This window comes from Melopsittacus undulatus, chromosome 6, assembly GCF_012275295.1.
Source record: "Melopsittacus undulatus isolate bMelUnd1 chromosome 6, bMelUnd1.mat.Z, whole genome shotgun sequence".
NCBI lineage: Eukaryota > Metazoa > Chordata > Aves > Psittaciformes > Psittaculidae > Melopsittacus > Melopsittacus undulatus.
In genome coordinates this window covers 71,656,169-71,670,248 of record NC_047532.1, presented here as the reverse complement: position 1 = coordinate 71,670,248, position 14,080 = coordinate 71,656,169, and the positions used below count along the sequence as shown (strand labels likewise).

General features: G+C 36.6%; 1 protein-coding gene across 2 annotated transcripts in view; it reads left to right on the top strand.

The window, feature by feature from the left end:
* The first annotated feature begins 25 nt into the window (after positions 1-25).
* Positions 26-14,080, top strand: part of CCDC18 (coiled-coil domain containing 18) — a 30,620-nt gene continuing 16,565 nt past the window's right edge. For both annotated transcript variants that reach the window (XM_031053012.2, XM_013130196.3), the window contains exons 1-15: positions 26-100; positions 201-521; positions 1,185-1,329; positions 1,498-1,654; positions 1,941-2,108; positions 3,097-3,206; positions 4,063-4,191; positions 6,861-6,957; positions 7,751-7,872; positions 9,666-9,975; positions 10,865-10,965; positions 11,075-11,229; positions 11,898-12,118; positions 12,895-13,005; positions 13,799-13,930. In XM_031053012.2, the coding sequence (XP_030908872.2) occupies positions 1,214-1,329; positions 1,498-1,654; positions 1,941-2,108; positions 3,097-3,206; positions 4,063-4,191; positions 6,861-6,957; positions 7,751-7,872; positions 9,666-9,975; positions 10,865-10,965; positions 11,075-11,229; positions 11,898-12,118; positions 12,895-13,005; positions 13,799-13,930 (1,929 nt within the window). In that variant the 5' untranslated portion in view covers positions 26-100; positions 201-521; positions 1,185-1,213. The remainder of the gene's footprint in view (positions 101-200; positions 522-1,184; positions 1,330-1,497; positions 1,655-1,940; positions 2,109-3,096; positions 3,207-4,062; positions 4,192-6,860; positions 6,958-7,750; positions 7,873-9,665; positions 9,976-10,864; positions 10,966-11,074; positions 11,230-11,897; positions 12,119-12,894; positions 13,006-13,798; positions 13,931-14,080) is intronic.

The window sequence follows — 14,080 nt, the reverse complement described above, 5'->3', positions numbered from 1 at the left end:
CGGCGGTAGCGTGAGGTGAAGCAGCTGGTTGCGCATGTGTGGTACGGGCCTGGTCGAGAGGTGGGGCTGGGCTGACCTGGCCCGCGCTGTTTGAAGCGGGGTGAGGCTTGGGCCTTGGGGGTTTCTGTGAGGGAGGGATTGGTGCTGACAGCTGAGGCGTAGCCCCTTTTCACTTCTCCCGTTTCTTTGGTCCTCTGCAGAGCGCTGAGGCAGGGAGCGCCGGTACCGCCAGTGCTGGGCCTCAGCGATCTGGGTCTCCCCGAGGCGGGATCGCCGCCCTATCGGGTGCCGGCCTGCGAGGCCTGGCGGCGGAGGGATCCCCGCGCTGCTGGGAAAAGGCCAGCATTGGTTTCTGTGCATCATCTGAGTCCGTTTTCCATATCAAGCCCGGTTTACTAGGTCATATTCTGTGGTGAGGACGTGTGGTGTGTCGTCCTGACACCCCCCAGCTAAGAAGCTCGCAGTCTCTCTTCTGTGAAGTCCTCGCTGCTCTGATCTTTAATTTCGCTGGTTATTGAATGGTGAGGCAAGTTTTTTGTCTATGTGCCATCCCTGGAGACAGGCTGGATGTGGTCCTGGGCAACCTGATTTAGTTGAAGATGTCAGTGCTCATTGCAGGGAATTGGACTAGATGAGCTTTGGAGGTCCCTTCCAACCCAAACTGTTCTGAGTGTGTGATTGTATATGCTGTCACCTTTTCAGTCACCCTGCCAGCTGCATGGGGCTTCTGAAGTATTGTACAAGGGATCCTTGACAATCAAAGTATAGCAGGCTTTTCTGGTTTTCATAGTTCATGAAGCTTCTTGCACTTCATTAATACACAACAAACTCAAATTTTTCTCAAAAAAAGACAATTTGTACAGAGTGATTTTTATAGAATAGAATTATAAAATCAGCCAGGTTAGAAAAGACGTTTAAGATCATCAAGTCAAACCATTACCCCAGGACTGCCAAGACCACCATTAAACTGTGTCACTGAGGGCATATCACTCATATCTAGTGAATCTGGGGAGAGGTGATGTGTGAAATGTCGCCAATGACATTTGTCAAGTCAGTATTAGGTGGTATTTTTCTTCCTTCCTCTTTTTTTTTCCTGCTTGCCTTATTTTGGTGTCTTTAAAAGTAACTTTGCAAATACTTTTCACATATATTTAACAATGTCTTGACATTAAATGTTACTTTAGTCATATGTGTGGCACCAGTGGATTGTACGATGTGGACTTGCTCTGGAAGTGCTGCTGATGAAGACCTTACAAATTTACAGTCTTTATGGAATCAGCTGAGGAGAACTGAAAAAAACCTGCAAACTGTAGAGGAAAAGCTTTCCAGGTATGAGTGTGTTTGGGAATGTGATCAGCCCATCTCTTGTAGTGTAAATCTATCTTATTCAGTTTAATGGATTATCACAAGTAGATCCTTTTGTGCTCTTCTTTCGAAAACTCTTTATGAGCAATTTAAAATAATAATAGCATAGCAACTTTTTACTTTCACTCCTAGCACTCATAGAAGTGAGCCTTATGGCCCCTGCTTGGATGAGGCTGTAGACTTCACTCTGAAGGACCTTGTTCAGCCTAACTGCAACTATCAAGAGTTTTCCAACTGTCAAAAGAATGCTGGTAAAACATCGGGCAAGAATTTTCAAAGGAAATCTGAAGTAAATATTGCACTTCATTACTTATTATTTTTTACTTTGGTTTTCTGTCCTTTACTCTGTTTATGAGAATTGTTTTACTTTTAGGGCTTGGAGTCGATACAGTGTAGCAATGAACAGTCATATCAACAGACTACTCTTAGACAATCAACAGAGCTCTCTTAAACATAATATGATTTCAGTACATTTGCTCTGCAGAGTTTCCATTGATGTGTATATTGCTTACATATGCATAAGTGTGTGCGTATATATATAAAAATGCAAATATAAACCCTTTTGTTATGTCTAGTCTTACTCAGTATCCACAACTTCTGATAAAACCACAGAAGAAAATGAACATCTTAAGGAGAAGCTGGATTCCCTTCATGAGCAAAATGCATCTTTGATTTCTCAGAACTATTACCTAAAGAACAGAGTGGAAACAATGAACTTCAAACTGCTGCAGTCACAAACAAGAGTATGTATCTTCAGTGTATTCATCAAAAAAGAAAAACAAACCCCCCCAAAAGCCCGAGTGACCATGACTTTTGAGCATCATTCCAAGCAGAACATCCTGGGTTTTGTTTTGTCTAAATATTAGATAGATTAAAACTTTATTATTCTATTTTTACATAATATTCAGCATTCATTTTGGAACAGGATAGTTTAGAACCTATTTCTTCATGAGCAAACCAACTATATTAATTATGAATTCTATTTGTTCATGTTCCAAAGCTTATTCTAAAGCCAGTAAGTCACAGAATGAAGAATACATTGTGTAAGAAAATAGCTCAATAATGTGTTTAGTACTGTACATTCTCATGTCTGAGCTACATGGGGAATAATGGGAACAATAATGGCATAGTAGACATTTGTCTAGGAAATAAAAAAATTTAACCTTTCAGGTTGGATTAATATTGTTATTTTGAAAAAGTGAAGGTGGGTTAGAAGGAAATATTGTATCTAATAAATCATTGCTGATTTAATAAACACTTGTTGTTTCAGGACAACTATATTGTATTGAGCTTATAGGTAACATTAAGAAAACATAGCTATGGTTAATGCACTTTGAGAATTGTTATCTTCAGCCCTGGAGATATATAAGTAAATAAATAAGTAGATAAATGTTTGACTGTCTGGCACGGACAGAACAAGAAGTGGGATATAAACTTTTGAGGAAAAACAAGAGACAAGATCAACATATAAAGAAGTCAGTCTGCTAGACAGTGTACTACACTGCAGTGGTGCTAGGGAACTGGAAGGGTGTCAATTGGAAGATTGAAGTTCAATTCCTGTAGATGAACAAGCATCTTCTACAGTAAGGTTAAGAGCACTGTATCATTCAGTAAGCAAATTATTATTCTGTATCTCATCTGAATGTGTGGGTGTATGTGTGTGTGTGCATATATATATATATATACACACACACAAGTGTTAATTAAACCCCAAATATGTTTCTGTTTCAGATTTCTTATCTTGAATCAACTTTAGGTATACATTTAGTCAGCATTCCAAAGCTGAAAGAACAGATTGTAAACTTGGAAGCAGAAGTTTCAGCTCAAGATAAAATTCTCAGGTAATAAGTGTACTTCTGTATCATCATTTTACTGTGGTCTGCTTCCCAGCCCAATCTCCTCTTTGGATTGTCATGATAACTGGTACCGTGTGGGTCTCATAATCTGGGGCTTGAAACTTTCACTTCAGAGCCAAATTTAGGAGGAGGGAGGTGTTTCATTTTGTACTGAATGTACTTCAAGAAATGGAGAAAAAAAATAAAGGTTGTTAAACCAGCTCATATTATATGCTAAACATAAATGTGCCTTTATAACTGACTAGAGTGATTGTATGTTACATGACTATATATCTTCTGCTGTAAACAAGCATACATATTTTCAAACATGATTGTGCAGCATGTAAAGTAAAAGATTCTTTCTTCATGAAAATATTGATGGAGACAAATGTCAAACTAAATGTAAACAGTGTCCAGAGGCTGTCAGGAAGTCATACCTGCCTGTCAGTTTCTTACAACCTCATGCTATATAATATTCAATATCTCAATGGTCTCTCTTCACAAAACTAAAAATACCGAATTTACATTTTAGTGCTGTTTCCCATAAGTGTATCCTGACCAGTCATTCCTTCTGAAAGAAAAATGGTGATTTCTGTGTTCAGATCTCATGGCACAGAGTCAGCCACCCACATCCTTGGCAGTTGTGATGCGTGGTGCCTATTGATGAGCTTTGGACACCACTCCAGACTGCAGATATATTTGTGGGGAATCTGGAGACTATGGATGTTCCAAACCTAGTTTTAAGAGTTGCAGGGTGTTTGACTAGTGCATTGCAAAAATGTGCAGAAGAGAGCAATAAAAATTGAGTTTCTTTAGGAAAAAAGTTCCTAACTCTTTTACTTATGTTTTGTTTATTTGATAGAGATGCAGAAGATAAACTAAACCTAAGCCAGAAAACAGCAATGGAAAGAGGAAACATGTTACAGAGATATAAAAAGGACTATAAAAACCTGAAAATGGAGTTAACTGAAAGAAGCAAGCAAGGAAAGAGGTAGCTAAGCAACTGGAATACTAAGCAAATGGAATACTGAGTGTGTGTTTATTTCTGTTGGCAAATGTTTACTTTGTGGGATCACATTATTTCTCTGTTTTAAGAACAGACTTTTCCTACACTATCAGACCACATATGATAATATAAGTGAAGGTAACACAGTAATTTGTAATGGTAACATAAAAAATTACAGTGCCAAACAAATCGGAACACTCTTTGTATTCCCTAAAGAATTATCTGATAGATGAAGTCAACAGAGCTTAAAATATGCTCATAGTTCTAAATTACAACTAATTCTCCATTATATTTTCTCAACAGTCTGAGTTTCAATTTATTTATGTTACCTTTGCCAAGTATCTCATGAGGTCAAACAGTATTATAGTTTTTTTAGTGACATGGTTGTTATCTTTTGTACCTGTCAAGAGTTCAGGGAGTGTCTGAATGATATTCTTACTCATCATTTAGTCTTCAAAACTTCAAAAATAGAAAGAAATACTAAAGAAGGAAGTGTTCATTATATACAGAATTAATAACCAGCACTGGGAAGTATTCCCTTTTACCATTGGTACATGTCATGCAACACTCAGATGTGTTTCAGAGAGCTTGAAACCCCCCAGAATCACATATAAAAATAAAATACTACATTTTTTTGAGATACAAAAAAATGTGACAAATTCGCTCCACAGTTTAATACCAGGTATACATTCTGCTATTACACAAGTTTTCTTAATGGTCACTGCTGAGCTTAATAGCAATCCTGCAAGGAGCAGGGAGTCGGACTTGATGATCTGTATGTGTCCCTTCCAACTTGAGATATTCTATGATTCTATCATATCTATTCTATGTTTGGGGTTTTTTAAAAGGAGAATTTTTTTTTAAAAGGAGAAATTCTGTGTGAATATACTTATTCTTTGGGCAAACCTTGAAGTTTGCTCGTAGTTGCAGGCTGTTCTACACTAATAACCAGTTTGTCACCTATTTTTTCCCTTCAGAGTAGACACAATGTAATGGAGAGCTGAAATGTGTCCACAATAAATTTTTCTGAAGTACTTTTGACTTTTGTCTTGCAAGAACCTGCAATGTGTGCTCAGAACTCAGTATGCAACAGTACTGAGTGCTGTATTTTTGGAGTTGATATGAAGAAAGTAATAGAAGCACAACTTAATCGAGAGAACATTTTGTATGTTATTCTTAATCTTACCTGTTTGTATGGTACTGTTGAAAAGGGTGCTGTAATTCTGTCCCAGTCCCCATTTCCCTTTCCTATTTCTTCCATTAGTGACTGTGTGGCTACTAGAGGGTTAGATAATTTCTTTTGGCTGTTGGAAGCTACCATATACAATCCTATCACCTCCAAAATGTTATTTTAAAGAAATGAGAGGGATAAATACAAGACTCCTACCTGCACAATTCGTTTAACTGTTACCTGGGGCAAAAAAACACCCCTGAATTAATGCCTTAACAAAGCATTTATTGAGTCCTTTGAATGCTAACCCTTTGTTTGGCTTGCCTACCTACTGGTGAAATTACCCCTAACATTCCTATAGCTAGACAAATGGAAATACGGTGCTACTGGTGAAAAAATGCTTTTAATTATTCACTGTTCATTCAGAGCATGTGGGTTGGAACTAGCTGTACTTAGTTACTAGTTGCAAATGTAAACAGAAAAACTAAGCTTCTGCCACGTATTAAAAGCAACATAGTGTTATGGTTAGTATTAATTATTACAGGTTGCTTTTAATCAGTAATTACAACCATTTATTGTTCTTTGGCCAACCAAACTGAAGTGCTTTAGACTTAGACTATTTTCTTTGTTATTCTGAAAGCTTGTATCCCCTACTCTGAATACTCTTGCCATGTCCAAATGGTCAGCACTCTTCAGACAGAGAAATAGTGATCCAGAGGTAGGCTGTACTTAGATGAGGCACTTGTCCTCTCCTCACACTGCCCATACTGGAATAAAAACAGATGCTGTTGAGCAAGGTAATTCTTGTGTGCTTGTGTTGGGTGTCCTGAACAGGCTGCATAGCTGACCTGTCTCAAGGTTTATGTTCCAACTTCCCTAGTGAATCACAAGAAGGGAAACTAAGAAAGGAGCAGGAGCACAGAGTAGTAAAACAAAGTCTGGGTTTCTGCTTCAAACAGATGCTCATCTGGTATCATCCCAATCTCAGCTTCCTTTAGTATTATTGATTCCATCTTTCTGATATCCTCCAAATAATTTGTCCTTTGATCAGTTCCTGTCAGTCTCATCATAATTCCATCATGAATGCTCCCTTCAGTTTCAAAAACTTTTGCAGTTCCCATTAAGCAGTTTGAATCTTAATGAGCACTACTATCTCCTGCTTCCTTGTCACACATGCTAGTCCAGTCCCTAAAACAGGCTTTTACTGCTAGGGACAGGCGGATGATTTGAATCAAACTCTTTGTGAAGAGGAATCAGTTTAAACATTCTTGGTCTTACTGGAATTTTGCTTATTACTATGCAAAAATTATATTTAAAATTAATTTATGCCTCGTGAAATTTTTTTTTAATCTAGGGCTTGGAAAGTTGGAATAAGAAAGGAAATTACCTGGAGTAATTACTTAAGAGTTGTTTTTAGTATCTGGAGGAGAGTTACATAATGATTGAACTTTGTGAATTTTAAAATCACTATGCTTCTTTGAAGGGCAGAACAACAAAGAAACGAAGCTTTGCTGAGCATGGAGGAGCTGACAAAAGCTTTCAGAAAGTATAAAGAGAAAATAACTGAAACATTAGAAAAGGTAACAGCTTATTCTTCACTTGTTTTTGCCATGCTGTTAGGTTTTCGCTTCTTCCAGTAAGCTAGGCAGTGGACAGCAACAGGTTCACCAGTGGATCAGTTGTTTCTGTTTGTTGTTGGCAAAAGTCATAAGAGAGGTGGGACAGGGTAAGCAACTGTGGTTAGAACTTCAGTTATTTAATTTTCAACTGTCTTCTCACAGTTTGGACAGTCTGCATCTTTGAGGTATCCTAATGCTGCCTATGTTTCTTCTGACTCCTGCTTGCCTGCTGGAAAATTTACATTTTGAAAGTATATGATCCTTTTGAAAGAATTCTTTTGATCCCATCTGTATAAGCTGTTCAATGAAACATGAGCTAGAGAAGAGATAAGATGAAAATGAAGTAATCTCCCAAAGTTCCTGTGGTCAAAATTGTTAATGCTTCTGGCCTTGTGGGAGGAGAAAAAAAGCCAGGCCAGAGACAGTTAGCTTTTACAGAGCATTTTTATTTGATTAGACTTCTTTCCCTGTGGAATGTGGAAAAAGTCCTTGCCAACCACAAATATGCCATAAAATATTAAACCAAAATAACATTATTTTTTTTCCAAATTGCAGGAAAAATCCAACTTCTTTGTTCCTCTCCTTCACAATAGTGAGCGACAGAATTATCTACAGGCTTACCAAAAAGAAAGAAAGAAAGAAAACAAAACAAAAACACCCCACAGCATGTTTATAGTATTCATTTAAGAAAATGCCGTTGGCTACAGAAGCTTAGATTATTGTTGTACAGTAACAAAAAATATTGCTTTTTAAGGTTAAAGCTGAAGAAGTAATCTTGGGAAAACATTTGAGTAATTGTGAGAAAGAAAGAGAGAAGTTGCATGAAAAGTGTGTCAGCTACAGAAAGGACCTAGACACCCTAGAAGAGCAATTAAGGTAATGAAAAGGCTCTTAAAAATCTCTATATGGTGATTTGAGAAAAAACTGCACATTACAACACTCATTATGAACGTGCTGCTCAATACATGTAGTGTCGAGGAACCCAGAATCAAGAGGATGACTCAATATGAGTTACACATCTTGTTCACTTTATTGATCAGGATCGCCTATATTTATACAGTTACTGATAGCCCATGCGCTACTAAACACTCTTTCATTGGTTCTATTAGTTTGTCCACCTGCCTATCTATATATAGCTATTGGCTAAGCTAGAATTTCCATGTTAGTCTCTGCGTCTGCTTACAATGGCTCAGTGTATTATACTTTGATACATACACAATAACTGGCTGTATTAAGATTGGATACATAATCAATAGCTTGCTGTAATAGTGGATACATGTGCAGTGTAGCACACAGCAACTAAGATACAATTTAGTTACATTAACCCTATGAGAGCCTAGTCTCCAAAACTTGCTAACAGTTCACTATTGTGTTTTAACACATCCCAGTTTCTTTTTATTTTGCTTGCACTGCTACTTTTGCTTCTTTACCCACAGCTTTCTTCATCCTCGATTCATGTCAAGCTCCATGTAGGCACTTGCTGACTTAGGACTGTGGCCTGCACTCTCCATAAATGCCGTTTTCTAATGCTAAGACATCGGGATTGGGCACAAGATGCCCACTGCTTTGCAGCCAGTCCACAACAGTTCACTGTCATTCACTCAGTTTCAAGCCTGGGTTGTGCAAATCAAAATCAGGGATTATTCAGCCCTTCATAATTCGCGTGCCCACGCTCCATCAGCCATTGTTCCACAATGTAGTTCAAATGAAATCAGGACCAGTGTCAGTGAACACTTAGTATCAGCAATACAACAGACAAACCAGAATACTAAAAAGGTAAAAAATGTTAGCATACACTTAAACATTTCTAAATTATTTTCGCTAAATAATCCTTAAACCCACCAGCTGGTTGTCTGTAGTGTCATTAGGTTTGGACGGGTGTTTTCTTGGACAGTTTCAGGTATCCTATTCACATGCACCGTCCACGCTCACATTCCTCTCTTAACAGTTGGTCTTTAGGCCATTTTGGCAAGAGTGGGCAGTGTGGGAGCACCTTTCTGCTAGCTTCAGCCTGTTGAATAGCTCTCTGTTCTTGATAGGGATCTTCGTCTGGACTGCTGTCTATTTTCTGCTAACTTGCGCTGGGTTTGGCACTCACCAGGACCTTTGAGCTAATTCAGTTTGCTAAATCAGGAGGTACCTAATAACGTAAATTATTTGTGGTGGCCTAAAAATACAGTTGGCTCACAGTACAGTCAGATAGGGGAGAGAAAAAATAGGACCCCTCCCTGTCTTGTTAGTGGCAGAATGCTAGATTAGCTCAGTCTTAGTACATTATCTTCATCCATTCTGATTTTAGTTATCGTTACGTAGTTATGTTATCCTGTTCTTATATTTCCTTGGCTTCAGCACAATTAAAGCCACCTTGATCTATTTCCTACCAGTAACTCTTCTGATAGTACTTAAACCTTTATTGAATGGCTTAAGAATGCGAAGTAATTTATTCCCTCTTTTTGTTTGCTGATAGCAGTTTGCATCTTGGTCTTTAGGAACAGTGAAAGCTTAGGACAGCAATGAAAACTCTTTGGTCTGTTGTATAGAGTGAGTCCTAGATTTTGAGAGGAAATAAACTAGTAAAACAGCATAGTTATGGTGTTGTCTTCTAGTACCTTTAATAATGAAAATCCTCTATGTTGAGCCATGCCTTTTAAATGAATATACTTCTTTAGGCAATTAAAGGAAGAGAATCATAGCACAAAAGAAGAAATCAAGACTCTTGAGGTAAAGAACACCGAAATGTTGTCACTGCTGACTCAATCTGATCAGAAGATCAGGGAGCTTGAGAGTGAACTTCATGAAAAAGAAATAGTACTTCAAGAGAAAAATGTTCTAATAAGTGAAAACACAGAGCTGAGAGCACTTACTGCACAGCAACGTAACCACTTGAAGTTATGCCATCAAGAAATTGAAGATTCAAGGGAAGAGCTCCGCATACTAGAAACCATTATTTCCCAATTATCTCTAAGTACACCTGAAGAGGTACAGTAAGTGGTACATCCTAAAAAATTGCATTATGTGTCTTAAACAATTCTAACTGACATTGCATGCAAATCCTGTGACATTCTTGAAAAATCATTTGCCTAAAATATCTTTGCTTTTTTAGGATGCATGGATGACATGTTTTCTCAATTAAAGTAATTTTGTCTTCCCATTTAAGAACAAGGAATAGGTGCTTTGGATTGCTTACTCAGCCAGCATTTAAAATTACACTTTCTATTTCCATATTCTGTGTATTGATTCTTCAGATGCATGTATAATCTCTAAGACATGATGATGTCCTATTATCATATTCCACTGAGGTTCTTCTCAGTGGAACATTTACCATAAGGCAGACATATTGTGTCAACCTCCACAATGGAGAAATCAGAGCAGGAGAGATGTTTGTAGGAACTTCTTTTTTTCTTGCTGGGAAACAGAAGGCACACCATCCCTGGCTACAAGTGAACTTTTGTTTTACCAGGATGAACTCTGGCTCATGAGCCTGAAGTTTATCATTAAACTGACTGATTGGGAGAGTCATGTAAAAATCCCAAAGTTGTGAACTGACTGCGGTTACTGGAGGAACTGTTTGTGAAGTCAGGAAGGGCTAGAGAGATGTATGGGGTGAGGAGTACACAATCCATCAGATGTCTTTATTCTTAATTATAAATGTGAGTACGTGTAATGAAAGCAAAATTAAAAAATGCTTTATGTATGAGTCTGGAATTGCCAAAGTGACCTCTGCTGAAAAGAATATAGTAATTTTATATAAAAATATATTTTGTTTAAAAAACATTTGTATAAATTATGTATATAACACATGAATTAATCATACTGTGAAGCAATGAAGTTGATTTTTCATTGAACCTGATTTTCCCTTAACTTTTAGTTTCAATGGCACCACTTGAAACACCAGCTGTCCAGCTCTTCAACAAAAGAAGCTTTCTCTGAGTCTTGTGAATTGAATAAACCTTTGATTGCAGACCAAAGGTATTACTTTCTGGTTACAGAATTATGACAAGAATAGGCAGATAATAAGGTGGCATCAGAACTAGAACATATGAAGAATGTTAAATTGTTTTCTCCTTTTTTATAATAGCATTAAATTGGCAATGAAAGAAGCAGAAGCTCAAAAGCCTTGTGTGAATGTCTGTACTGGAGCAGAGCATCTTTCTAATGATAATGAAGGACAAGAAAATAGCACATTATATGACCTGGAAACAGAGCCTGTCAGATTGCTCAGAAGTCAAGGAGGTAAGCTTACAGGAGTAGCTGTGTAGTTCTGTGTGATTAATCCACAGAATAGGAATTTTTTGGTGGGGTTTACATTGGTTTTATAGTGTTGGGGTTTTTTTCTTTAAATATATCTGTGTGAGCTAACAAATATAATTTGGTTGAGCAGGGAACATTTTACCACCTTGGAATTCTGGAAATTGTTATGTTCTCCAGGCACGATATTATTCTTTCTTTTGCTAGTCAAGTTACTTGTTCATAAATATCCAAGCTATGAATCGTGTTGAAATAAACACATGTATTTTTTCTTCATGCACACTATGCTGAGGTCTCCATATTTTCTTTGATTCTTTTCTCTGTATCCTGCTGTTGCAGAATTTCTGCTGTTGTTTCAGTGATCACTGTTAGGACTGCTCCATGAAATGACTTCAGGGCACTTACATAATCACACTGTCTTCAATAATTTGGGAGTGTTTGGCGGTATTTTTTTGTTTATTTGGGTTTTTGTTTGTTTTCATGAGTCACAGCTTTCCATTATATTATGGGGAAAAATAAACATTTTTTTTTCAGGATACTATATGTGTTAGTTGAATGTGCCGTCATGAAATTACATTTCTCTTTGGCTTGTATGATTATTGTTTGAGTGCTGGTTTGTAAATTAACCTTATATTTATTTTTTCTGCTTTGAGAGAAGAGAAAATGTCAGCAGTTGGAACTTATCAGCAAACAATTTGAAAAGGAGAGGCAAAGATTCCAGAAAGAGATAGAAGAATTACGCACTAAACTGACAGAAGCAGATGATAAGAATTCTTCTTTGAAGACCAGCATGGCTCAGAGAGCCAGGCATTTTCAAATCATGCAGGAAGACCTACTGAAGAAGGCTTCAAAAGCTAGTAGCTTAGAGAAAGAAGTAAGTTTTTAGCAGCACTGAGAAAATACGTCACTTTTTGATTGAAAGATAGTTAAGACAGTAGTTACGAAAAAACTGCCATATTATTTTTAATATCTGGCTTATTTAAGAAAAATTTTAAATAAACTTTTGAACAAGCAGTAAAACTTATGTGAGTAGCCTTAATTTGTTACTTGTCAGAAAACTTAAAGCTGGCATAGTTAGTGAGCTTTACTACTACTATTTTGATTCTTTATGTGGAAAATATGTGCAGTCTTGTTCCTTCCATATGGTTGAATTAATGTGTAATCTTAAAATGAAGAAACACTTACATTTTCCCTCTTTAAATATTAGTACAGTTGCCAGAGATTAACCTTCTTACTGAAGAGTCACAAAAGAAAGAAGTGAAGCTTCAGCTAGCTCTTGTCTGGTTGAATAAGTTAAAATGCTAATTTTTGCATTCTGGTACTAATGTGTTTACAGAATTCCAGCATAATGGCATTTACAGTATTTCCTAATAATGGCCATACATGTTATAAATCTGTAACAACTAATTCATTCACATGGCAGTAACAATTATAATTAATTGGATAAATTTGAGGTAAATTATCCTGATTTTTTCCCTTAAGTAATAAAGGTTAATAGATCATACAAAAAAAAATAAACCAAAACCCAAATAAATAATTAATAACACTAGGAAATAGTAGTAGCTAAAATGGAATTGGTGAAAATATATACAAGTAAGAAAGTATACACAAATACTTGAATAAACAATTGTCTTCATGCTGATATTTCAGATAAGAAAGAAATCTTCTCAACTTTCTGTACTTGAGAAACAGCTGGAAGAAAAGACTACTGCTTACTCCGTTGCTGCAACCAGAAATACAGAGTTGGAACAGGAACTCATGGTAAAGTGTTCTCAGTGGGAAACCACATTTACATAAAAAGACAAATGAAGACTCAAATTCAGGTTAAAACACATATTCAGAAAGAATAGACTTTCAGATCTACTAAACAATCTATGCAATTTTTAGACAGTGCTGTCTTTAAAAACTGAATTTTTCTTCAAACAAAACATCAATTTTTTCCTGCTTTTGAACACGTTAAGCTATTAATGGACATATTACTTGTTCCTTGTTATGATATATGCAATGAAAATCTGGTCCTGTTACTGTAGCATTGCCATTTGTTTCAGTGAAATATATGTAGACCTGTGAATGAAAGTCTTCTAAATGGTAGTAAGTGAGGAAGATGATTTAACATCTTGGAGCACTGTAATTCTTGTCTGAGTATTGTTATACAAACTCTTAGTTTTGAGAAGGGGTCTAAGGTTGCTAGAAAATGAAACTATTTATGTGGTCCTTTTATATGGAAAGCTGTATTTTAAAGATTCCATCTATTGTTGTGAACCTAGAGTTGCTTTTTATCTTGGTCAGCAGTTCCTAATTCCAGGTGTTATAATCTGTGCCAGCTGTCCACCTTGGTAGATACTTTGTCTGTATGTAGTAGTTGTATTTAGTGGCATTCTATAACTGCATTATAGGTGTAACATCCTTAGAGATGAAACATGCTATGTATAACTTTATTATTTTGCATCTTTTTCTTTTATGAAATCTAGCAACTCAATCATCAAATAAAACACTATTTAATAACACAGATAAGTATTTTTATTGTTTTATTATTGTTGTTGCTGTTTCCCAGGAAAAAAACAGACGCATTTATGAGTTGGAAACAGCTATCAGTAAAGAACATGAGAAAATAACTTCTGCCTTCGAAAGAACAAAGTTGGCTCACCTTGAGCAGCACAAAAAGATGGAGAAACATGTTGAACTAGTAAGTGCTTCTCTGTGTGCTTGTATGTATGGGTGATAGACTTGATAACTTTTTGTCTGTGTTCATTTCTTTGTCTTTCTAGTAATTCTGAGGTAGCTGTCCAATTAAATATTTACATTACAAAGTTATATCTTCTCCTTAAATTTCCTG